The sequence below is a fragment of the Primulina tabacum genome, chromosome 6 (assembly GCF_025594145.1).
Source record: "Primulina tabacum isolate GXHZ01 chromosome 6, ASM2559414v2, whole genome shotgun sequence".
Taxonomy (NCBI): domain Eukaryota; kingdom Viridiplantae; phylum Streptophyta; class Magnoliopsida; order Lamiales; family Gesneriaceae; genus Primulina; species Primulina tabacum.
This window is the reverse complement of record NC_134555.1, coordinates 39,356,420-39,382,247: the sequence shown is the minus strand read 5'-3', so window position 1 is coordinate 39,382,247 and position 25,828 is coordinate 39,356,420. Positions and strand designations below refer to the sequence as shown.

General features: G+C 33.6%; 5 protein-coding genes across 5 annotated transcripts; 2 read left to right on the top strand and 3 right to left on the bottom strand.

The window, feature by feature from the left end:
- Positions 1–557: 557 nt before the first annotated feature.
- On the top strand, positions 558–2,124 carry LOC142549443 (UDP-glycosyltransferase 89B2-like). Its single transcript, XM_075658395.1, is given in 2 exon segments — positions 558–1,422; positions 1,424–2,124. Coding segments are annotated over 2 exon segments (1,407 nt in total). The 5' UTR covers positions 558–639; the 3' UTR covers positions 2,048–2,124.
- LOC142549444 (VAMP-like protein YKT61) lies at positions 2,065–4,531 on the bottom strand. The gene is made up of 6 exons (XM_075658396.1): positions 4,116–4,531; positions 3,294–3,391; positions 3,109–3,213; positions 2,922–2,987; positions 2,575–2,661; positions 2,065–2,307 (listed from the first exon to the last, which is right to left on the bottom strand). The coding sequence occupies exons 1-6, from the start codon at positions 4,309–4,311 to the stop codon at positions 2,257–2,259; spliced, it is 603 nt and encodes a 200-aa protein (XP_075514511.1). The 5' UTR covers positions 4,312–4,531; the 3' UTR covers positions 2,065–2,256.
- A 1,716-nt stretch (positions 4,532–6,247) lies between these two features.
- LOC142549442 (uncharacterized) lies at positions 6,248–9,018 on the bottom strand. The gene is made up of 5 exons (XM_075658394.1): positions 8,341–9,018; positions 7,574–7,610; positions 7,125–7,361; positions 6,992–7,039; positions 6,248–6,821 (listed from the first exon to the last, which is right to left on the bottom strand). Exons 1-5 carry the CDS (start codon positions 8,640–8,642, stop codon positions 6,561–6,563), a joined length of 885 nt encoding a protein of 294 aa, XP_075514509.1. The 5' UTR covers positions 8,643–9,018; the 3' UTR covers positions 6,248–6,560.
- Positions 9,019–11,590: 2,572 nt separating this feature from the next.
- On the bottom strand, positions 11,591–18,614 carry LOC142549441 (uncharacterized). Its single transcript, XM_075658393.1, has 9 exons — positions 18,423–18,614; positions 18,229–18,279; positions 17,351–17,372; positions 17,063–17,177; positions 16,389–16,421; positions 15,657–15,782; positions 12,312–12,418; positions 12,149–12,220; positions 11,591–12,019 (listed from the first exon to the last, which is right to left on the bottom strand). Exons 1-9 carry the CDS (start codon positions 18,555–18,557, stop codon positions 11,634–11,636), a joined length of 1,047 nt encoding a protein of 348 aa, XP_075514508.1. The 5' UTR covers positions 18,558–18,614; the 3' UTR covers positions 11,591–11,633.
- A 2,031-nt stretch (positions 18,615–20,645) lies between these two features.
- On the top strand, positions 20,646–23,661 carry LOC142549440 (uncharacterized). The gene is made up of 5 exons (XM_075658391.1): positions 20,646–20,899; positions 21,124–21,769; positions 22,408–22,814; positions 23,049–23,147; positions 23,311–23,661. The coding sequence occupies exons 1-5, from the start codon at positions 20,766–20,768 to the stop codon at positions 23,522–23,524; spliced, it is 1,500 nt and encodes a 499-aa protein (XP_075514506.1). The 5' UTR covers positions 20,646–20,765; the 3' UTR covers positions 23,525–23,661.
- Positions 23,662–25,828: the final 2,167 nt, after the last annotated feature.

The window sequence follows — 25,828 nt, the reverse complement described above, 5'->3', positions numbered from 1 at the left end:
ACATGTTATTCTCTTGATTACATCGCATCGATATTTTCTGATATCTAAAAAATAACTGTCGATTAAAATTATAATCAAAATTATCCCAAATTTCAACCAAACGGGTGTAGAAAGATTATCCCAATTGCATAGTCTTCGTTGAAATTTAAAAGTTGTGTCATCCGACCATAGTCAAAATGGGTCATTGACATTTATTGTCAAAGAATGATATACTGACCAAATTTACAATAATAAACATTGACTCCATTATGTCCGATTCATCTATAAATATCGGCTAAATCAAAATTTGAATTAGTATTATAATAATAATAATAACAACAATCTTATTTGGATCAGACATGAAAAAATATTACTTTTTATTGTGAATATCTGTAAAGTTAATCCGTCTCACAGATAAAGATTCGTGAGACCGCCTCACAAAGTACCAACTATTTATAATATCGATGTGTATAACAAACAAATATGACATAAATTATATCTTCCTTTTGTTAGGTAATAATCTATTATTATTATTATTATATTTCCAGCTGTGTATTGTTCAAATTTTCAAATGGGGAAAGTACAATTGTAATGTGCATGTGGGCCCGTTCCCATCATTTTATATAGCTCCTCTCTATCTTCGGACAAACAAAAGCATCAATGTCTGAAACCGGTGGTGTACACATCCTGGTATTCCCTTATCCTGCGCAGGGGCACATGATACCCCTCCTAGACTTCGCCCACCACCTCGCCATCCGCGGCCTCACCATAACCATACTCGTCACTCCTAGGAACCTCCACCAGCTCACTCCACTCCTCTCCACCCACCCCACCTCCATCACCCCACTTGTTCTCCCTTTTCCTCTCCACCCCCAAATCCCACCCGGCGTAGAAAACACCGTCGATCTCCCCGCCGGAGGCTTCCGCACTATGCTGTGTGCTTTGGGTCGACTCTACGATCCTCTACTCGACTGGTTCCGCAACCACGCCTCGCCGCCGGTGGCTATCGTTTCCGACATGTTCTTAGGGTGGACCAACAACCTCGCCCGTGAGCTTGATATAGCCAGGTTTTGTTTCTCCCCCTCTGGCGCTTTTGGTATGTCTATGGTTCACTCTTTATGGCGTGAAATGCCTAAGAGGAAAAACGTCGACGATTTGGTGGAGTTCACCAAAATCCCCAATTCCCCAGTTTATCCCTGGTGGCAGCTGTCACCAGTTTATAGGAGCTATGTCGAGGGAGACCCAGATTCGGAGTTCATTAAAGATTCGTTTAGGGCAAATCTGGCTAGTAACGGGATGGTGTTCAACACGTTTATTGAATTGGAAAGTGTTTATTTGGATCATCATGCTAGAGATTTGGGCCATGACAGGGTATTTTCAGTCGGGCCACTTTTGCCCTCCGATGAAGTTGGACCTGCGGAGAGAGGTCGCACCAGTTCGGTGTCAGGCCACGGAGATAAACTCGTGGCTGGACAAGTGCGATGATCATACAGTGGTGTACGTGTGTTTCGGGAGCCAGGCTGTATTGAACAATAAGCAGATGGAGGAACTATCCCTAGGGTTGGAGAAATGTGAGGTAAGATTTATTTTAGCTGTGAAGGGCCCAACGAGGGGGCATGCAAATCAAGGAGACCACGGCATGATACCACCCGGGTTTGAGGACCGAGTGGCCGGTAGGGGACTTGTGATCCAAGGGTGGGCGCCGCAAGTGAAGATACTGAAACATAAAGCTGTGGCAGCGTTTCTGACTCATTGTGGATGGAATTCGATCCTCGAGAGCATCATGGCTGGAGTTCCAATGTTGGCATGGCCTATGGGGGCCGACCAATTTTCTAATGCTACTTTGCTTGTGGATCAGTTAAATGTAGCTATTAGGGTATGTGAGGGGGATGAAACCGTGCTTGGTTCGGATGATTTAGCACGGATTTTGGCCTCAACAACATCTGAAAGGTGGACGGAGAAAAGGGTTCGTGCCATGGAATTGAGCAAGGCTGCCACAGATGCAATCAAAGAAGCGGGAAGTTCATTCAAGAATTTGGATGATTTTGTTGGACATCTATCTAAATAAGAGTGTGCACATTAATGTATTTGATTTTGATAACGAACCTTTATAATATCAAATAATGCTATAAACAAATTAAACCAGACTCAAGAAGCGCTCACAGGAGGTATACTACAAAGACCTTTACCGGGTTTTTTTTCCCTTTTCTCAAATGTAAAATATCAAGATACAAGAGAACCAAAGCAATCAACCCCGTGATATTATGTGAAAGCAACTTACAAGATGGTACAACATTGATTGGTCTTTTTAGCCTGCTTGTAGAACATCTGTTTGAAGAAATCCGGAAAAAGCCGTTACTAGAAGATAGAAAATATTCGGGAGTATAAAAACGAAAAAAGACCAATTTCTATTTTAACCAAATGTACTAATCATCAGTAACTCAAGCAAAGGTGCGACCATGTTAAATGAAGCGTGAAATAAGCGAGCATTTAATTTGTCCACTGATGCAGATTGAAATTGAAGTGTTAACATCACATGTAAACTCTAAGAATGTGTTCAAAAACAGGGAAAGAAGCAAAACTAAGTTTCTGAACCTGAGAGGCTGCACTGAGATCGGAACTTTTCTCCACCAAACTATCTAGCTTTTCACCTCGTGCTAGGACACTGTCTATAGTCTTGTGCTGAGATACAAGCAAAACATAGATTATATAACAAATTAAAGTTTAATAAAGGAAAAGAACACATCGATTTCATGCAATTACTGATCAGTTAAATAATTGACATGCTGCAACGATCTTAACAAGCGGGCAATTGTTTTTAACTTTCTAAATAAAAGATGCAAACTTTGAGAACAAACATCTGCTTGTATATGACCAAATGCTGAAATTCGGAAACATCTAAATAGGTGCCACCGGTGCTAAAATTGGAAGAGAACACTCACAAGAATAATTTTGGTTTCATCCAATTCACGCTGAATTCTCAACAACTTGTCGGCCTCGGCAGGGTCCTGTAACAGTTTAAGTTAAAAAGTTAAGACAAATGGTAATAAACACAACTCGTTTTGGGTAAATTCACAATGTTAAATTTTTGAAAGCATTGAGATTAATGCCTCTGAGAGACTTCAATACCTGAAACTTGGTTACTGCTTCGGTTAAATAGGGCCATGGTTGAGTACTATCGGCTTGAACAGTTTTCCATGAATCACTAAAGTTTTTTATGTATTCATCCAATACCTGAAAATTAATCATAACCTTTCTAATTTGAGACTAGCCGATAGAAAAATAACTCTCAATGAATTCCAAAAGACTTTTACCTGGTTGAGTAATGAAAATGCACTCCGGACTGGATAGTGATCGTCCATAAAACCCAACGAAATCAAACCATTCCTATTGTACGCATGAACCATGTATTCTGATTTCCAGTTGAATCAAACGACATTGTCAAATTTAATTGATAAACTTCAAGAGATAAAGTAAGCATTTTAACAACGAAGGGAAATTGTCAAGTCCCTGGATCACGGCATGTGTTCCACACCAAACTCAATTCAAACAGCCACAAGAATAACATTGTCAGATTCTTCCGAAAAAATCGCAGAGATAAACTTGAACATTCAGTATGGCACATACAGACGGAAACCAAAACATGATAATAACCTATGAAGGCTCTGCCTCATTTTCCTACCCAAACTATTAGCAGCTCAAAAAAAAACATCTTGCATCCTGAATAAGCAATAGTTCCCAAACGTTTTGGATGAAATACGCAATTTCGAAAAATCAAGCCATGGCTAGTGCTCAAAAGATTGTGCAAAGGGGATGATGATCATAGCTTCTTCCTCAAACACGATTACTTTACTATTTCAGCTCGCTCGAATTTACCCATGAATCGAAGTGTATTCCATTAATGTCTATGACCAACTTTTCATGACACACTAATACCAAATCATCTTTTGGGGAGAGAATTGTAACACAACTATACAAGATAAGGTCTTAATATGAATTGCAATTTTATCCCACTTCATCCAAAACCTAGCACAATTCCCTTTAAAATCATCAATTCAAAACAAACAAAATACAAAAACAGAGAACAAATAAAGTATGCATCGAAGAAACAACAGGTTTCCATCCAAAGATCGAACCTTCATGTTGTACAGACTGGCGCTGTCCGGGAGGGGTCCGTTTCGCCACGGTCCGACCCACGAAAACGACGAACTCCCTAACGCTGGGTCGTTGAAAAAAACCGAAACTGCTTAGATCCGACGCGTTTGCCAAGATCACGGGGTCCGAACCCGCCGGGTCGCATTTCAGTACCATCAAAGCCGTGATCTTCACCATTCTCTTCGAATTGCCGCTAACCCGACTCTCGTCGTCAACTTGCTTCTTCCTTGTTTTTCGATTAGTTCGTGAAATCCCAGAAAGGATGATTCTCCCTCCCTCCAAGGATGTAATGAGAAAAGTGGAGATCAAGAGTCCGCGTGAAACGCTGAATTTGGTAAATGGATCAAATGTCGGTAATGTTCGGAATTCGGGATTCTTCTCCTTTTGGTTTTATTTACTTGTTCTCTAAAATTATATTATATGTATTAAATTATAATAAGTTTAAGAAAATGATCATATAATAATACCACGTTATTTGTACATATTTCTATTTGACTCAATTTCTCTCATACATCATTTTTAAAAGAGTAGATTTTTTGTGAGACGGTCTCACGAATATTTATCTGTGAGATTGGTCAACCCTACCGATATTCATAATAAAAAGTAATAATTTTAACATAAAAAATAATATTTTTTCATGGATGACTCAAATAAGATATTCGACCCACGAAATTGATCCGTGAAACTGTCTCACAAAAATTTTTGTGTTTTTAAAATTAATATAATCCATAAATTATAATATCTTTCAAATCTTATATAAATATACTTATCTATGTATCTATAAAATTATAGATAATAGAAAATTTTCTAATTATGAACGGACATAATTACATTTATTTTCATTATCAAGTAAAATATGTCGTAATTTCATATTTAGTCTATTAATTAATAATTAATACTAATTAAATAATTTTATTGTTATGGTTTTGTGGTTTTGAGTTTATTCTCTTGTCTTACTTTCATTATAATATATAATTATGTCATATTTCATTCTATTTTATTTTTTCTTAAACAAATTATTTCATTATATATTATATACATATAAATGTGTGGATGATATAAAAATTTTCCAATTATAAATGAGCATGAGAAATAAAGTTGAATTATATTTATATTTTAGTTTGAATGTAACAATAAGTTATTTCCATATTCCTAAATGTTTGAGTTAAATTTTTTTTAAAAAAACATACTATTAAATTTATTTAATATTAGTATCAATTATTTTTTTCATTTTAATAATTTTCTTGGACTTTCATTTAAATTTTAAATTAATTATTGAGTTATTTCACTATCATTTGAATATATTCATTGAATTATTAAAAATAAATTTTAATGTAATTAGATTTTTAAAAAAAAAACTTCAAAAATTATATATATGAAAGACACATGATAAAGTATCTGAATGCTTTGAATGAAGAGTCGTCCAAATGAATTATAAATTAAATATATTAGAAAATGAACAACAACAAAAAAATTAAAATCACCATTATTTCTTTTTATTTTCAAAGTGTTATATCATCTATTTTTTTCTTATTGTACTTATTATTTATTTCTAGGATATACATTTAGTGAGACGTTGCAATTATAGTAGATGATTGTGGTCAGACTATAAATTCGAATTAAATTTGAATTGATATATGTTGTTTTATCTTTATATTCTATATCATTTCATCTCCATCTAAATTGTTTTTTTTTTTTTTTTTTTTGTTACTCTCCCTAATGTATAGTGTGTGGACGGACAACATTTTTTTCGAGTTTGTATTTAATTCATATCATATATAATTAGTGTCAACATGTATCACATGTACTTCATGTAGTTATCTAAAAAAATATTGACCGGAGAAACGAACTCATAACCATCAGCTTATCGCTCACTTGAATCTCCTCAGACACCCTTTAAAACTGTGTTTTTTAATGTAATATTATTATTTTGTCCTTTTATTAAGTATATTATAAATTTTTTCAAAAACTATTATAAGGCATGCCATAACATACATGAAAAATTAATAATACATTCATTTTTTTTAACATTTTAATAATAAAAATTATTTTTCTGTTTTAAATATATATAAAAAAAATAGTAATAACAAAGAAAACAAGATACAAAAGATCATCCGGTGCCTTAAAAAAGAAAAAGCAGAAAAGAACAGAACGGTATTTACAAAAGAGACATCTACGTTTCTTTCGTGAAGGGATGTTTTCAAAGGCATCAACAATGTCTTAAAGCATCAAGATCAGTTGGGACAAAGCTTCAAGAACCACAGTTCTACTTTCAACTACCCAAAGCATATCGACTCTGCTAATTCAACATCCACTGAATCCACTAAGCTCGCATCTAACTCGCGAATGTGCGTCCAATCTTTTGATAAAATTACACCAAATGAGGTCTGTGGCAGTTGCTAAGCGAGATATAAAAAATTGAGCATTTATTTTTTGACGAATCTCAAGCATCTATTGTGTTTGGATTCCGTTACGTTCGGGGCAGGAGCAAGTGCTACCTTGCTTCGTTTCGAGAAAGAATGTTTCTCCATCGCGTTCACGAATCTGCGTAGGTGTTTGATATACTCTGGAAATGTTTCAAGATTACAGTGTCCACCACCTCGGACCCATAAAGGATCATATTTCTCCCTGGAAAGTTCCCACAGTCGCTTACCGTGAGACCAATCAACAATCTCATCATTCGTACCCTGGAAACAACACAAAGAAACAAGTTTTTTTACCTAACCTTATAAAGAGAAGATGCAGAAGTCCTGAAACCGCATTATCTAACTTGTTGATTTGGATTTTGTAACTGTTTTTGTTTTTACAAATGAGGAATCAAACAATAATTCTTTTCACAAGGTTTGGGAAATCTCACGTGTATGACTAAAACCGGACAGCTGACATTCTGGATTTTGTCTATGTTCTGGAAAAAATAAGAAGACAGGAGAATCAGAGCCCATGTTAAGTACGAAAGGGGAAGATAGTTGATACATAGTTGACAGACTCACTTTGAAAATGTCGAACCAGAATGTCACCTTGACATTGTACAGAACTCGTATGCCTGAAAGAATTGCACTATGAAGAACGACAGCCCTCAGCCTTTGAAAGCGAGAAGCGAGATGTAACGTAGGACCACTCCCGACAGATTGGCCATAAAGAATCACATCTTCTTGCCTGATTCCATACTCGTTCTTCAAACAATTATATACAGCTTCAATGTCGTGGTATGTGTTGAATTCGGACGGCTGTCACTCACAAAGATCATTTCTCAATAAACCAAAGGTAAAACAGTAACTATCAGAATTGCTCTACAATTTCTTTATTCTATTATTCATATTGATATGGAGATCGAATCACTTCTGTTGTATACTTTTGATTCCTATTACAATTTTAATGCGGTAAACAACATGCTCAAAAACCATTTTGAACCAAAAAAGAAATAAAGACCGCTTCTCACCTTCCCAGACGAGGCGCCATATCCTGCATAGTCATAGCTGCAACAGAGCAAAAGAAAATGGAACGCCACTAATAGTGAGAATCATGATAATCTATAACCTCATGTCTAAATATTTTTTCATACAAAATCCAATGGTCAATCAATGCATTTTGTAATCAGACACGAGCAACCATTAAATCAGTTAATTGAGATCATGACTCACAAACAGAAACACAAATTGGTAAAGGCAAAACTGGGGCAAAAGAGCAAAATGATACAGATGTATGCAGTTCAATCTGTAACTCATTAGTGTGTGGAAAGACCAAATATTCTAACTAAAACTAATGTATTAGTATCCGAAACAACGGAATTGGGGAGCCACATAGACTATTCAGGGGAAGAAATGCTATCCACGCAAGACGGATTGTCAAGGGGAGAGGGTAAAGCAAAGACAAATCTGAAACTACTAGTTCAACGGGTCAAGCCGACTGGCTTGCAGCCTACTAATAACTATGCCGTCAAAAATATAGGAAAACACACCCTCTTCGATATCGAACCTAAGCCCCCAAAATCCAGCCTACAACAATTCGAAACCCCACCAATTAACTTAATTTTCAAATTCAAATCACCGTTGTTCCACAACCAAATCCCCATCCATGCCCATAACAAAAAAGCAGAATAATAGAACCATCAAGAGATGAAACAACCAAAAAATAAAGACACACACAAAATTTGCTCACATACATGACAACATAAGATCAAGAAAAACAGAGAATCTAACGACAGACCTCATAATATTGACGCGAAGGTGAGCTCTAAGCTCAATGAATAGCTCTTGCATCTGCCCTAAATCAGCAGCGTTACCATGAGAGTACAATATCGTGAATCTCCCCGTAGGATGTTTCCAATATGTGGCCACAATCTTGTTACAGTCCTTTGTCTCAAGCAAATGCACGTCAACATTTTTGTCAGCAGTCAATCCACTCATCAATAGTTTCCCATTTCCCTCATCTCTGTAGATTTCATACGTTGGTGGGTCTGGCGGAAAAAATGCGAACTTTGCAGCCACGCTGGACGTCACATTTCCCATGAATTTACGAAGACCCTTTTCGAAAAATTCAATCTTTAACACGACCCACAACACTTAAGCCATCAATACACCTCTTTCGACATGCAAAATCGTGGGAAATGAATTTTAATTTTGTTGGACATAGATATGCCAATCGTTCTTTATTTTTTTGGGTTTTCTTGCTTTCCTTAAAAAAAAACTCTGCGCTAGCTTTCTGGTTTTGTGAGTCGACGATGAAAATAATGGAGATATAGGAAGATCCGATATAAGCGGAGGATGGAGACAGGGAATCGGAAATCAAAGTACAAAAGAGAAGGAAGTTTGTGTTTTTGTGTGTTGCATGTTTCTTTCTTTGTTGTTTACTTTTCGTGGATGAGTTGTAAATTGTAATAAACGATGATAAATCTCACGAATTTTTACACTGTAAGACAATTTTATCGATATTATCAATAAAAAATAATATTTTTAGCATAAAAAGTAATATTTTTTCATGTATGACCCAAATAAGATATTCATCTTACAAAATACGACTGGTGAAATCGTCTCATACAAGTTTTTGTCCGAATAAAATACAGACGTACACAATGTTTATGTGATGGTTTATGGGCAGCCATTATTGATGTATATGTGAAAAGTCAAGTTTGACCCTGGTTGTTTGCATTTGTGGAATTTGTTTATGATATTGGGACCAATTTTAGAATTTCCAGGACACGAGGGGTATTGATTTTGGTAGCTGGATGTTCTTATCAATCGATCGTTTATATTATATTTTATGTTTTAAAGCATATTCCAATCGAAATTTATAGTATTCACACAAATATTAAATAAATCCAAAGTTTTATGAGAATACACAATTTAAGTTGTAAATTTTATAATTATTTATATAAAATATAATTTTTTTAGTTGCAATTTGATTGGCCATTTGAATAGAGTAGAGATAACATGAAATGAAATGAAAATGAACCATCGTCAAAAAAGAAAAATCAAAATGAATTAAAGGAAGAAATTATTAAAGAAAAGGGAAATAGGGAAGATGGTGTTGATTGATTAAAGTGGAGGTCGGGAGAATGATGGACGGCTAAGATTCGGTCAAAGGCTGCCATAGATCTAAGAGGGAAGTGCAGATTGGGTTGTCAGAGTCAGACATTCCCTCAGTATTTGGCTAAGCCATCTTTTTTGACGATTCCTTAATATTCATTCATGCATTATTTGTTCCCCCTTTTCCTTTTCCTTTCCCTTTTACAACCTTTTTTTTAATTATTATTTTCAAGAAAAATGGGTAAAAGATTTGAAATAGTAATTGATACATTCAAGAAAGAACATTTAATTCATGACATCTGTATGACTCTCTGTGTATTTGATTATTGCCTAACGAGTCGAAACAATCTCAGCTTCAACTTCTCTTATTTCATGTGAAAATTTATATTTGCAATCAAATATTGCCTATTGGCTTGAAAGTAATCAATCTCGGTAATCCATGCAAAATAACTTTTAGAAAAAATCAATAACCAACAGCCAAAGTATGTCAGTTTCTTACCAAAAAAACCCAGAGATACACTCAAAATGTATATTGTTTCATAGCTTATATTGACAACAATGGCCCCTCACATAGTTTTTTGGTAAGAAGATAATTACAGCTACGGCCATTGGTATGCTTAAATAAGCCCTTCTTGTTTGGGTACATAATTAAAATTTCACAAATTCTTTTGGCCATTGAAACAATCCACAACTTCCACTTCAATTGCTTATTTTTCATATCTTTTAAGTTATATATCCATCTGTACATAAATGAATGCCACACATATTCTCAAGTCTAACAATGACTTTATAATTAATAATATACATATATAGAAAGAGAGAGGGAAAAAAAGAGAAACACGATAATAAAACAAAATATCCACAAGGACCACAACTCATTATAGGTCCAAACAAAGATGGTGGGGGGCAAGCTACAACTATTGTTTCTTTTTTAAATGCTACACAGTTTAAAGCTGAAGACTGAGTGGATCAAAAGCCAAGAGCCCAAAGAATTAAATGCTTTGAGAGTATTTATATTTACCAACAAAAGGTAAGGCATAAAGAGAACTAAATATTGAAACATAAAGCTTTTTAAAGGAGGGTTCCCACCAAATAACTACTATTAAAAATGAGTCAACAGATCTAAACTTGTAAGGTCACTTGAAGACTGCCTGTTCAATTGAATACTTGTTTCAAGTTGGGCCAAAAAAAAAATTCAGAAGAAGACAAAGAAGAATATTAGGTAATTACTAAGGAATTCTAATTTTCCAGTCAACAAACTACCAAGATTCATAACAATGGAGGTCGGTCAACAGCTGCATTAAGAATAGCTCTTAAAAGCATGAAATCATAAGTTATTTCAATTCCAACTGTCTAGAATCCTGGGTCAGAATACCGAGTGTTTATCATGAATGCAAAAGACTTCTCAAGTAATTTAAGTAAATCATTTCTTGAAAATGTAAGATTTGATACAACATAATCTCTATCATAGCCTATTGCACAATCTTGCTCTGCAAGTCAAATCCCACCCTACGGCTCAAATGCAAATGATATAGAAACAGATCCTGGCAAAGTATTAGTAGGAAGTCCGGCCAGATAACGTGCGGTGAGGTCAACATGTATCAAACAAGAATGATTTTAAAATCCAATGTGCACACGTAAATAGCCCACAACCTCAAGCATCAAGCAAGCACACATAAATCTTTCTGAGAGCTCGCCACTGGTAAGGAATCCATTTGATTCCGTCAATAACACATTCACATGTGAATAAAAAAAATCCCACAAAGAACAGAAAAAACAACAAATACAATCATAAGCCAAGTAAACTCATCTTTGATCTATAGCAATCTGCAAAAATCTTTCAAATTCTACATGGCATGATTTGTAATTCAAGTTCAAGATGTGACCCCAAATTTTTATGATGAACTAGATGAGATGACTTTTTTGTTCAATGGCTTAGACTATAAAACTGTTACATGCTCCTAATTTATGTCTCTAGCCACTTCGCTTGAATAAAAGTTGCTCGTTTTCTATTGCGGTTCTGTCCCCAAGAACTGAAACCCATGTTTCGACAATTTTCATCAAACTTCCATCAACTATGTCTATGACTGTAAAGGCTCGAAGGGTGCCTTGAGCATTTGATATTGGGATTGAGGTTTGTCCCAATTTAGAGCTCTCTGAATTGTTTCCTGTTTTGTTCCTTATTCGTTTAACCCTTGGAACAATTGCCCCGTTGAGATATATAGTGTTGTCTTCGCCAACCACTAACATTTTTCGGACACCATTTCCATATGCCAGCTCTTTATGCATGTGACCAAACACTACCAATGGGATACGTATTTTGGTGCTCATTTTTAGTTCAGAAATTGCTTGAGCTAAATCTGTATCAGAAGTTGCACATAAATTTATTAAAATTCGAATAACAGCCAGTACTTTGATCAAACATCTTAATTGGGCGATATAAAGTTGAGAAAATAAGAAGCCAAGGATTAAAAAATTCAGAAGCTTACCTGAATCTCCATGGTCACCACCTCCAGGAATCCAGTCCCTGCCACAAATATCATCCATATCGGTGCCTAGGCCTGCATGAACTTACAGTTCTGATTAATATAATGCAACTTTGAATTCATGTACCAAATAAACAAACTGCATTATTTAGGCAAATTTGTACACCTGTAGGTCCATTATGAGCAAGAAATATAACTGAATTATCGACAGGAGTCCTCAAAGCAGCGTCATATATCCTTTTTGCACTGTCAGCCAAGTCACGCACACCATATCTAGAAAATTTTGGCAATATGTACAATAATTGGACTCTCCCCAAAGCAGCCTCGTATATCCTCAAAGCAGCCTCATATATACTTTTTTTAAGTATACTAACATGAAGCAAGTGCGATTCACTTAAATACCAATTATAATAAAAATTAAAATTTTTATTTTTTTAAAAAATAATTTGAATCATTTTGTTATTTATCTGGATTTAATCTCTTGTCATATTAGACGGATAAATTAATTAGAAACTTATGTACCTTACTTTCAAAATTGTTTCCCAAATTAAAATTCAAGTTGTTGGTATATATTAAGATTTGTTTCAGTTCATTTCGTTTATATATATATACTCGTAACTAACTCATCAAAACTAATTAAAGAAAAATATCGATAGTAAATATAACCATAATATTCAATTTAAATAATATATATCCAATTTAAATAATATTTAACCTCCAACATAACTTTTTACTTTTTGGTTTTAGAATAATATATCACAGATAGTTAATTTTATATGAGAATCAATCTTTTCTAAACTAATTGATTACTATTCATTTCTTGTTAAATACAATTTTAAAATAATATATCAATTAAAATATGTAATGGAATACACATTTAAATAAGATTATATGATAAATATAAAATAAAATCAAATAAACTCATACAATAATTATTAAATAAAAATTTTAAAATACCGGTATGATTTTCACCATAAAAATTTGAATTATAACCAAAGAAATAAACTTTCATAAAAAAACATATTTTTTGTATTTGTTAATTAGTTAGTTAGATTTCAAAATATTAAATAAAAATATTAAAATATCATATTTAAAAGCTCTAATACTTTAACAAATGTTAATCAATGATAATTATAATTTATATTTATTAAAAAGATTGTGTCATATATATATTTTTTACATAAGAAAATAACTTCTGTGTATTTAATTGCTTATTAATATATCTTTTTCATGCATTACATATTTAAGGCTTTGATTGATTATTGATTTTGACGAGTAGATGCAAGTAACTTTTTAGTTATACCGTTTAATAAATAATCATGCATATAACATATACATTTGTTATAATTTTTTTTTTTTCAGATTTTCATTTTTTAAAATTTTACTATCTTTTAAAATCAAAATTATATATGTATTACATTATAAAATTTCATATGAATAGTTATTACCTCACTTGAAAAAAATAGATGTGAATACATAATTTTTTTACAATTAAGTAATTTCATATACATTAATTAATGAATAATTTTTTTAAAGTATATAATTTATATTTTTCATCAAGCCTTCAGATACAAATCATTGTTATATATATATTTTTTATGTATTTGCATGTGGTTAGTGCTTATATATGTATGTACATTAGACATTTCGATTTATTTTTTTTCTATTATCTATTTTTTAAAATATCAAATAGGTGGTAGTATTAAACATTTGAAATCATTTGCTGTTTAAGTTTTAGAGTTGTATCATATTCAAATTATATACAATATTTCTGTCACTTACTTAACTGTAGATTTTTTATTTTCTTAAAATTTCGTAAATAATTAAAAAACATATATAGAAATAAAAAATTATAAATCAAAATATCACATACTACCAAATTTTGTGTAATGAATTTATAAATTTGTTTAAGATATAAATTTTTAAAAAATTGATACTACGATCCATTTTTAAATATCAAATAAAATAGTCATGCAATATGTGAGACGGTGAAACTAATTGTTTAACAATTATGTCTTAAATTTAAATATTACGAAAGTTGATTTTGGAATTGAAGCCAAGAAAAGATTTTAATTCTAATTTTGGTTTCATTGTTCTTGAAAACCATGGTCGGGTTTATTTTTAGACCCTTAATACCTAAATCTTAAACATTCTTAATAAATATTTCAAATATTACCAAATTTTGTTTATTAAATTTATAAATTTGTTTGATATATAATTTTTTTCTAAAAATATTACTAAAATCTTTAAATTTCTTATTATAGCTAAACTCTTCAAATTCTTGTAACAGATTTATATTCTATGATATTATTAATATATTAACATTCGTAATTGTTGATATAAATTCTCCTAAATAATTTATTAAACTTTTTAATTTCAATTATTATTTCTTAGTTAAAAAACCATAAAATATGTTACAAAACATCTAAAGATAGCATAAAAATGAATTATTTGAGAAAATTAATATAAGAGTTATATTTTATTTTTGAAGTGATATAAATTAATCATTAGCATTTGTTAGAATATTAATTATATATTAGGTTGAATAATTAGACTATTAATTAATTATATATTAGGTGGAATAAATATAAAATTTTAATATTTAATTTTTGTCCTTACAAAAAATAGAATTTTACATATATATCCTTATTGATTTTTTGGATTTGTATTGAGAAGGAGGTCATTTTTATTTTCTGATAATTGGAAACAAGGCATATGATCCACATTTTTGTAGGTATATAGATATATCTTTTGAAAAATGGAAAACATGGCCCATGATCCACACTTTTATATGTATATAGATATAGATAAAAAAAATGTATTTTTATTATCAAACATATATTCATTTTTAATGTATCATTGTTATTAGATTTCTCAAAAAATATTTTATAAATTTCCATGCAATGAATCTAACAATACACAGTTTAAGGGGATAATAGAAAATTTATAATGAAAAATTTTGTTATTATTTTTACACTTATACAAGCTTAATAGATAAATATATATTTTTTAAATGTTTTTCCTTTTAATATTTTTAATGAAAAATATATTTTTTATTCAAAAATCTATTCTTTTAATACTTTTTCTAATAATTATGTATCAAGAAAATGTTATTTCTCTAATGTATTTTTATTATTAAATATCCATTCAATTTTATGTAACATTATTTTCAAAGTTTATTGTGTTGTAATTTTCTATTAAAAAAAACACTACTATAATCCTCATGTATTTAATGAGTTCAAAAAAATAAATACACCAATTAAATGAATAAGCAATACGTTGACTTCTACAAATTCAATATCCTAAATTTGACCCTAAATTTTATATATTTTTTCACCAATGGGCATGCAATTGATACAAACAATACATAGTTTTTGGACAATGTAGTAGAATCACAATGCAAAAACTTTGTTTATCATACACACTTTTATAGATATATGGATATATATATACACATATGTCGGTAGTTTGCAGTCTTATGATGGTAGATAAAGTCAAAATATGTGCTAACCTGGCAATCAGAAGTTTTTTCCGAAACAAATGATCACCACCACAAGAAAACGGCCGTCCACCAACAATGCTCGTCTTCAAATTTGGAAAATCTATTCGTCGATAGGCCACATGCTCATCGCCGAGACTGATTATCAAAAAGTTGTTAGTGTTGATATACACAATTTATCAACTCTAACAAATTTAAGATATGATTTCATTATCCACGATAACAAATAATTAGGGTCCATTCTCCAAGTGATCTGTTTGACAAAAAGATAACTGTATGATACATCATTCTAACAAAATAAGAATTCTCTCAGCAAGTTATATGCAATATCAAATGGCAAAGTTTGCTAATGATGGGCGTGTCAGCAATTTAGTATTAAATAGCAGATTCACAGTTCTTGGAGCAGAATATTAAGTTTTTCTCTTTGGACCATAAACAATATTAATGTATGCTCCCAACAAAGTTGTCTACAATAGGTTAAGGAGGTATGAAGGAATGTTGTTTCTTGTACGCGAGGGAATGTTGTTTCTTGTTATCTGGAACTTTCTTGCCTTTGTAGAAAGCATATATCATACTAGTTTTGTTAAAATTCCATTGAAACAAAAAGATAAATTGATTAGGTGCATATTTAATTATATCTATCAAAGATAAACATTAAAAGAAACAAAGGCAAAAACTGTAAACTCGTACCTTCATTGAAGCAGAACTTACCATTCAAGTACATTAAAAAAACAAAAAACTTACCATTCAAGCTCAAGTTGAACAGCATCTTTTTCCCTTCATGAACATTTTGAGACTATTAGAGCTTTAGAGTTATTATAATGATACAATCAATTACAAAGAAAGATTACAGCACAATAAATAAGAAAGGGTGGCAATCATATAACTCCATAACCTTTCTTCCATTCATGAAGTGCGTGACGGTTGGGGGGGGGGGGGGGTGTGTGTTTGGTGGGAGTGAGGGTAAGTTCAAACCAAGTAAAGAAACAATAGGTGCATGAAGAAGGAAATCCATATTTTGAACCTTGATGTGGAAGTAGGAGAAGAGAATGGAGAACGAGAATAGGGGAGGACAACATGAGTACATGAGAGAAAGGGAAACAAATAAGGAAAAGAATGTGCAGACAATCAGAGAGTGAAAACCTGAATAATATATTAATCCAAATTCTGTTTATACAATCAAATAAATACATCAAATTGATCTGAATCGAATGCTGAATAAGTCTTTAACCCTATGGTTTATGCTCATAAAGATGGACGAAGTAGATAAGATAAAGCTGGAGTTGAGCTTCAACATGAAACCGTGAGAAATCAAAAAGAAAAGGAAAATATATAGATTTCAGGAGAAAATAGGCATGTTACCATTAATTCAAATCCCTTTCAGCTTCAATAACTAATCTAAATCACTTAAAACTCACCTTGCAGAGAACGTATGAGTATTCCAGGCATCATGGTTTCCCAAAATAACTGCTTTTGCAAATTCCAGCTTGGAAACACTTCCAACTATATCAACATTCTCATTGCCAAAATCACCTGTACAAAGTTCCGGCACCATCAAAACCACACAAAAACCGAGAAAAGAGGGAAGAGGGGATAAGGATCTTCTACCAATTATCTAGGTTAAAGAAGTGCATGTAGTAAAATAAGAAAGCTGGCCTGCCAATAGGTAAAATATACAGCAATGATGGTTATGACAGAGCACCTGCCTGTGAATAGCACTAGGTCTGGCTGCATTTTCAAACAATGTCAAAAACAAAAGAGACCTTAAAAACAAGCAGTGGTACAAACCATAAAGGATGTAAGAAAATCGCAAGCGCCACCCAGGAAGCATAATATGTTTCTTCAATTAAATTGTTCCTAAATACAAAAATCATGTAATTTCATTTACAAATATCTGATGGACTTTAATAGAAAAAATTCCCCCATAATATGCACAAATCATACTACATCTGCAGGCCCTTTAGATTCCAACAGACATTTTCTCTATAAAATTGTAGCTAATTTCATTTCTCAAAAGCAAATACTAGATGTACTTGCAAACTTGTACCATGGCATTTGTCAATATATTAGAGTCCATTTAGCAAGATCAAATATGTTAAACACTTTACTCTTCACTTTTCACCGCAACAGCCAACATCCTAAATGTCTCAAAAGGCCAATACTACTCCCTTAATCTACCTATCATTTTTTCCTTACGGATTTAAGGTTCCCCCCTATGAGGCAAATTTTAAAGACAAACATAGTACAATTACAGTATCTTCATTGCCTGAAATACAATTTAGTTACTTCCTAGAAGCCACGATATCCACCCCTACTTGGTTCATGCTTTATTTTGTGCTCGCTAAGAAGCCCATTACTCAAGAGTTTATCTACTCCACTACTCATGGAATCTGAAATTCTCCTTAGCTAAAAGACATTACTTTATTTGATCATAAGCGCCGAAAAGACAACAAAACTGCACACTCAACAATAGCCGCTAATGTTTCTCGACTTTTTACTCAATAAAAAATTCGGCACACTAGCCGATAGCTGCCACAAAAATCACAAAATGATATCCAGACCATTAAATAGAACGAAAATATACCTTTAACACCTGCAAAGCCTTGGTATCTTCCTCTAGATTCCAATCATCATGCTTCAAAAAAGGCAAAAATTTTCCAAAATCAAACAATGATACTCAGAGAATCTTGTGTATGCAGCAAAATCACTCATCCGAACAAATAATTTTATGCGTCCGCCATTGAAACATGCAAGTAAAGATATTGGGAGACATATTACGACGTCGCCAACAACGGCAATACGGAAGGAGGTAGACATCGGTAGGTGTCTAGAACTGAATTCAGACGGAGAGTTAAAAGCGATCGAAGTTCGGTGAGGCGGCGCGTGTAACCACGGCAACAAACAACGGAACATGAAAACGTGTTGCAGTCAACCAAAGCAACTAAAAAAAGAAGTTTTATGGAACTTACGGTAGCTCAATGGATACTTGGTCTTTTTTCATCTTTATTTATTTATTTATTTAATTTATATATCAAAATAACATTTTAATCTATTTTTATTTTTTATAATTATATTTTGATCTTCATTTAAATATAAATCGAATAAATTGTATACGTCGTCGATATACTAATTAATTAATTAAGCTTTAGAAAAACCTCGAATTATATTCAAAAACTATATTAAAAACCATTTTTATTTTTAAAATAATGCTATCTAATGTTCTTAGCAATAAAATGTAAAAACATCAAGTTTCGCTTTATTCTACAAAATATCCTCAACTTAAATATAATATGGATAAAATCTCGATCACAATTTGATATTAAATAGATAAATATAACTCAAATATTTATTAAAACCAGATCAATATATAATGTTCAATATTTATGTTAATATATATTAGATTGCATATGTAACTCAGGGATGTATACGACAAGATAAGAGATAAGATGCTCATTTCGTTTAGGATATACATAGGCATGAATTTGACTCGTTTGAAAATTATTGAGATTACGAATCGTTCGAGCTAGATTCGTTAATAGATCGTTTAATATGTTTAACGAGTCTGAGTGGAGATCGATTCATTAAGCAAACTCGTTTTCGAGGTTGTTAAACAAGCTCGTTTTAGAGCTCTTTGACTATCTTTTATTACTTAAAAATCAACTAATATATGAGAATTTAGGGGATATGTTGATTTCAATAGCCTACATTTCAATAATATAGTAATGTTGGACAAAAACTCATGACCCAAAAGACCAGCCGAGCTTGAGCTCGGGCTCATCGTTCTTCTTATTATCAACTCGACGATCTGTTTCATCGAAGAAAACAATGCAGGAAACGCTGCAGCTGCCCATATGGCTGATCTCGCTCCTAAAAGTAAGGTGCCCTTGATCATCTAGACGTAGTTCTTTATCAGATACTTTCGTTCAATGGCATGATTCATTTTGTTTGCAGGTTTTGAGGGATGCAAAATTGGAGCCAGCAAGAAGCCTCCATCCTTGCTCCTGGAGATTTGATCAGTGTCAAGTTGGGAGATATTATCCAGGGAGACGCTCGTCTCTTGGAGGGTGATCCTTTAAAGATCGATCAATCGGCCCTCACCGGAGAATTTCTTCCTGTAACATGCAAGCAAGGTGAGTTCGAAACTACCGCCGAATCGGTAGTGAAGCTAAAGGGACTGGACATCGAAACCATCCAACGACAATACACTGTTTGTGGAACAAGAGAGCAACGGAGTGATAATTATTTTTCCGAAGAGCGGAGGAAATAGGAATGTTTGAACTAAAATCTTAGGCATTGGTATGATCGAGTTTGTCTCTAATAATATAAATTCCAAAATTTTTACATCTATTTTGGTATTGATCTTGTGTACTTTCAAATTTCGTTTTAAATTCTGAACATTATTATTAGAGAAAAAAAAACAAATCATCAATTGAGATTGCACTTTTAATCAATCTTTCTTTTTCTACGCAACTAACTAATTTTTAGTGAGCAAAAACTTGTGTAAGACGGTCTCACGGGTCGTATTTTGTGAGAAAGATCTCTTATTTAGATCATCCATGAAAAAATATTACTTTTTACGCTTAAAATATTACTTTTTATTGTGAATATCGATAGGGTTGACCCATCTCACAGATAAAGATTCGTGAGATCGTCTCACAAGAGACCTATTCTTTTTAGTGTCCTTCTCTCGTAAATAAGAAATATTCAAACTTTGAAATTTATATCATTTTTCATATATTATTATAGGAAATGATGATTATTATCAATTAATAACATTTTTCATTGGCAATCTCACAATACTAGTATTGATTTATATATATATATATAATATATATATATAAAAAGTGTGTTCTTGTGTTGTTTAGCTACTTAAAAGTGTAAAAATAGATATTTAATTTTTCAAATAAGCTAAAAAATTTCAATGGAAGGCTTTGTTATATAATATATTTTTTTAAGAAATTCATTAACTAGGCAAACCGCGGTACTCTTCTTATTGCAAAGGCCGTAAACTTGCCACGTAATCGGACGTTCTTCCCGCCAATTTAATTTATTATAACGCGCGCAGCCGCGTATGTTATGTCCTAAAATCGTGCGTCGATCACAGCACAAGCAAGAAGCGAAATGGCTGAGCGTGAAAAGACGACGGAATACGAGCGGAGACGACTGGAGAACATGAAGCGCAACGGCGAGATGTTGTCGGCACTTAAGATTCACTCTAGAGTGAACGAACTCTCCGCCGCCGCCAAACGCCAAAGGTTTCAGATTTCCTCCTTTTATAAGTGTTTTTATGGGTAACATTGTTGTTGGGATTGATTGGTTTATAGTTCACGACTGTAGATATCCTGTTCGAGGAATTGCAGACGTTGCTCTTTGTGCCAATTTGTGGAAAAACTGCTTCTTTTGTATTTTTGTGCCTTTTGAATATACCTAAATTTTATTTAGTACTAATCTATCATTTATTAAACCCGTGCCATCGCAGAGCTCAGTGTAAATCTTATAAAAGCAGTCCGACAAAGAAACCAAAAATCGAAACCCCTGTGGTGCTACGACGGTCTTTGAGGAAACGTGGAGTGCCTCCTGACGCATCTACTGCTGGTGGCTTGAAATATGATAACGATGACGACAATCAGACGAAGAAAATTCCGAAATTGAAAACTACCGCCACATCTACAAATTCCATTTATGAACCAGTCCCCCTTGCAATGAGAGATACATGCACCAGTGATAATTCCTCAGACAGGACACTTGTTTCAACCATTTTAAGATGCTCTGAAAAATCCCTTTTGCGTGAGAGTGATGAATTTCCCGGTGATTCCATTGAAACTTTGAGGAGAAGCAAACCATTTGAGCAGCTAAAGGGGTGGAAAAGGGTGTACAGTTCAGTTCGTGTAGATGCCCTGAAATTGGAGCAAGAGAATATAGCAAGGGTGGTGACTGGGAAAATTTTGAATTTTAGGTTTTTCCCAACTTTTGATATGCAAATGGTTGTGGTAGGGAACAAGTATGGCAATATCGGGTTTTGGAATGTCGGAGCAAAAGAAGAAGATGATGGGGGCATTTATGTTTACCACCCACATTCGGGACCAATTTCCGGTATTGTGATAGATCCATTTTCCATATCGAAGGTGAGCACATCTCATGATGCTTTTTATGTGATAGCTATATATTTGGTTCTTTTTATGTTTATATATTTTTTGGCTAAATCTGAAGGATTGGGTACAAGGCTAAACAATCGTCTGCTATGTTTTCATTTATTCATTCACTTTTAAGTATGACTCCGGAAAGGAAGTAGAATGGAGTTGCAACCACAAGTCATGATTTTTATAGAATATTGTTTCATATCCTAAACTTTTTTTTAAAACAAATCAATGTAAGATACTTGTTCGAAACATAGATCGTCCTTGCAGTGGTTGGTCTGAGAAGCTGGGATAAAACTGATTAATGTGAAATGATATATTGGTAAAATAAACTCTTAATCATCGAAATGGTTTTTTAAGACACCGTTCTTTCTGTATATAAGCCTCAAGTAAAACAATGTTGACGCAGGAACTATCTTGTGGATGCACTAACCGGAAAAAAATTTATTTTTGTACTTGTTAAGCATGTAGTTTAGAACATACATTTGCCCTGCATTACAGCACACATCGTTCATGTTCTGTGAAGTGGTCAGCCAGTATTGCTTGCATCTCAATATGATATTCGTGCGTTTAGATCTGTTTACTATTATTGGAGCACTGAAATTTCCTTATTTTGACTTTTGCAGTTGTACAGTTCTTGCTATGATGGGTTTGTGCGGTTATTAGATGTTGAGAAAGAGGTGTTTGATATGGTTTATGCCAGTGAATACTCTATATACTCAATGGCCCTAAATCCACACGACAACAAGTCCTTATACTTTAGTGAAGGCAGAGGAGGAATCAAGATATGGGATTTGAGAGCAGCAAAATCCGCGTCTTCATGTGATTTGCATGAAGATAGGATTAACACCATAGACTTTAACTTAGAAAACAGTAATCTCATGGCTACGAGCTGCAAAGATGGCACTGCTTGCATTTGGGATTTGAGACTCTTGAGTGCAGATGAACCAAAGCCCCTGCAGACTATTAAGCATAAAAGAGCCATACAATCTGCTTACTTTTCACCAACTGGGAAGTGTCTGGCAACTACAAGGTTCGTACGGGGTTATCTTTCTTACATATTAAGGCTAACTAATATGAACGTTGTCATTTTTGTCGAGTTCTTGGTTGAATGCATAATCAATAAGAATGTATACTGCAAAATATGTTCCGCCTCTTAAATTTCAAGCTGCTGTTTGGAATCTTCTTCGTGCTCATTCGGTGGCCTTGATCATATCTGTTTGAACAAGTTCTTGAAATTTTTGTGTATTTTCATCTGTTTATGCAGCATGGATAACACTGTTGGCTTATTTAGTGGTCCAAATTACAAGGACACATCTATGGTTTTTCATTATAACCAAACAGGAAGATGGATTTCCACATTTAGGTAAGACGTTTCTTTCAGTCACAAAAGTGAAGGTTACTTTCAATTTTATGGATGATTTATCTATTGTCAACATGAGTTTGATTTCTTTAAGTTGTAATCTTGGTGGGTTGAATATGAAGAAATCGTCAGTAATTCTCATTTCCTTTTTTATGATTTGGATCAGAGGTATATGGGGTTGGGATGACTCATATGTCTTCATTGGTAATATGAAGAGAGGAATTGATGTCATCTCTGTTGCCAGTGAAAAAATTGTCACTACCTTGGAAAGTGAACTGGTTTCTGCTATTTCATGCCGTTTTGATGCCCATCCGTGCAACGTTGGGATGCTTGCCGGGGCTACAAGTGGAGGCCAGGTTTACATTTGGACTCTGTCGTAGAAAAATACTTTCCGTTTTGAGCTTTAACCATGTTGGTTCATATGTTATCTTATCTATGGCTATATGCATGAAATTGATGTTGTTCGTTTAGACGTGTAAGCCACATTAACTTCTTGAAGTAAATGTTTTCTTGTTTATGCTGTTTAAGCGATAAATGTTTTCCTTTTTTGGGCTTGATTAATCTTTATTCAAGGAAAACGGGATTACGAGTAATAACCATGGCATCGCATGAAAGGCAAGTTAGCCACATCAAGGCCCAAGTTTTCTGTTACAGTGAAGCTTTGTAAACAACCAATTTGACAAGTATGTGCGGTCAAAACTAGGGAAAAGACTAAACTAACACATAGCCCGAAAGCATCATCGATGATGCACTTGGAAATAAAAACCACGGGATTGAAGAAAAGATAGTTTTATTATTATTGAAAACAATATTCTTGATTGAGTTCAAATTGTCTCATAATATTTGATATAAGTAGTAGACGATGGGGGAGACAAGTTTGTTTTAGTGGGATCAGGATGAAACCAAAAGAACTATTGCGGATCACTTGTTTGGTTTCGTGACTGTTGATAACGTAGGACAAACGAATATTACAGTGGGGAATCCATTTGAATTCTAGAACAAAAACCTCTTTTTAGAAATCAGTTGATAAAACGTATGTAGGAAGTAAAGGAATTAACATCGACGAAGTAAAAATTGTAGAAATGTTGATGATGGAATCAAGTGAAGACATAGTAAAGCACAAGATCCTTAGTTCTGTAGGAATTCGAGCATCCTATGAGCAAACATATTTCCAAACAAATGGAAACAAAAACAAGGTGACTTTCGTCATGCTTCCCCACAAGTAGGAATCAAGATTTTCCCTTGTAAAAAGTGTTGGGACTTTGTCAAACAAAACTAAGTGATTCCCTAATTAAAATTCTCTATACCAAATGGACACTCTCAATCTCTAGGTTATTCCTACATCACCATAGTAATTATCATCAGTCAATAAACCCTTTTCTCCTATATAAACCCTTGAGTAAACATGAAGTACTGCAAAAGGCACGCTCAGTAGAAAGTAAAGAAGAGAATGGGCACCGGATCAGCAGACATGATGTTCTGGTGTGTCTTCGACGGAAGCTTATCGGTGTGTGACATGGATATTGAACGGGGAGGCCATATCATCGCAATTGTTCATGCGCACTGCATAATTTGAAAAACAAATGTTCACATTCTGGTTCTCGACGGAGGACCCTTTCATTCCCCAAACTGAAAATCAGGAAAGATTGGGTTGTTTCTGTATCAGCTTCTCCCATCTCTTCTCAGTATTCTAATATTTTTAATTCATCAGTTAGGGGTAGGGAATGCAAAAGTGAGGATTCAGTTAAATTGGTGAGCAGCTTAACAACTGGTTAGATTCTTTTCTTAATTCCATTTCTTTTCTTCCCCCCACTTTTTAGATAGATTCTTGTAGGCCCTTTTGATCCGGAGGAAGAAAATGACTCCAGGAGTGTTTCCTTTTACTGTGTATTTAATGGAACTTTCTGTGCATGGAAGTCTGGTTTATTTTCTTCGCCACTACGGATGCATGCATGTTTGTTTGTGCATGTCGAAGTACATTCAATTTCTCCATTATTACAGACTCAAAACATGTTGTGAACAATGCATCAAATTTACATTTCTGAAAAATTTAAGGTTTTTTCTAGCACCGAGGAACCATCAAACACAAACGAAGAAGACGAGTTGCGGGCCTGGCTCCCTGTAACCAAATTTGAAAGCATTAAAAAAAGATCACAGACTAAAATATGAATAGCTTCTGAGATTACTATCAACGTCTTTAACAGCTTCTTCCTCCTTGTCGAGCCTTTGTGTGGACCTTTCCTCTTTTCACTTATTTACCAGTAGAATAAAATAAAAGCCAATAGTAAATGACCGCGTAACTTTCAGGAAAGTTCATAAATATATGTAAGATGAGTGCGTAACTTTCAGGGAAGTTCATATTTTTCACCAATCTTCTCATCTCAAAGACAAAAGGCGAGAAAGAGCGGGGGAGAAATGAACACCATTGCGAATGCTTCCATGGAGGCAAATCACTTTACCAAATGGAGAAAGAGCGAAGGCCGTATCATAGAAACTGCAGCTGTTCACTGCACAAATCAGAAGAAGCAAATTCCAGAGCTTGTTCTCATCGCAAGTGTGTTACGATCATGGAGAAGCCATGGTACAAATGCTCTTTAAATTTCCCCGTTAGAAAAAATGGCCCATAACAAAAAGAAGAAAAGACTGTAGGGAACAACGATAGTCATAGTCTACAATTTTGCAAA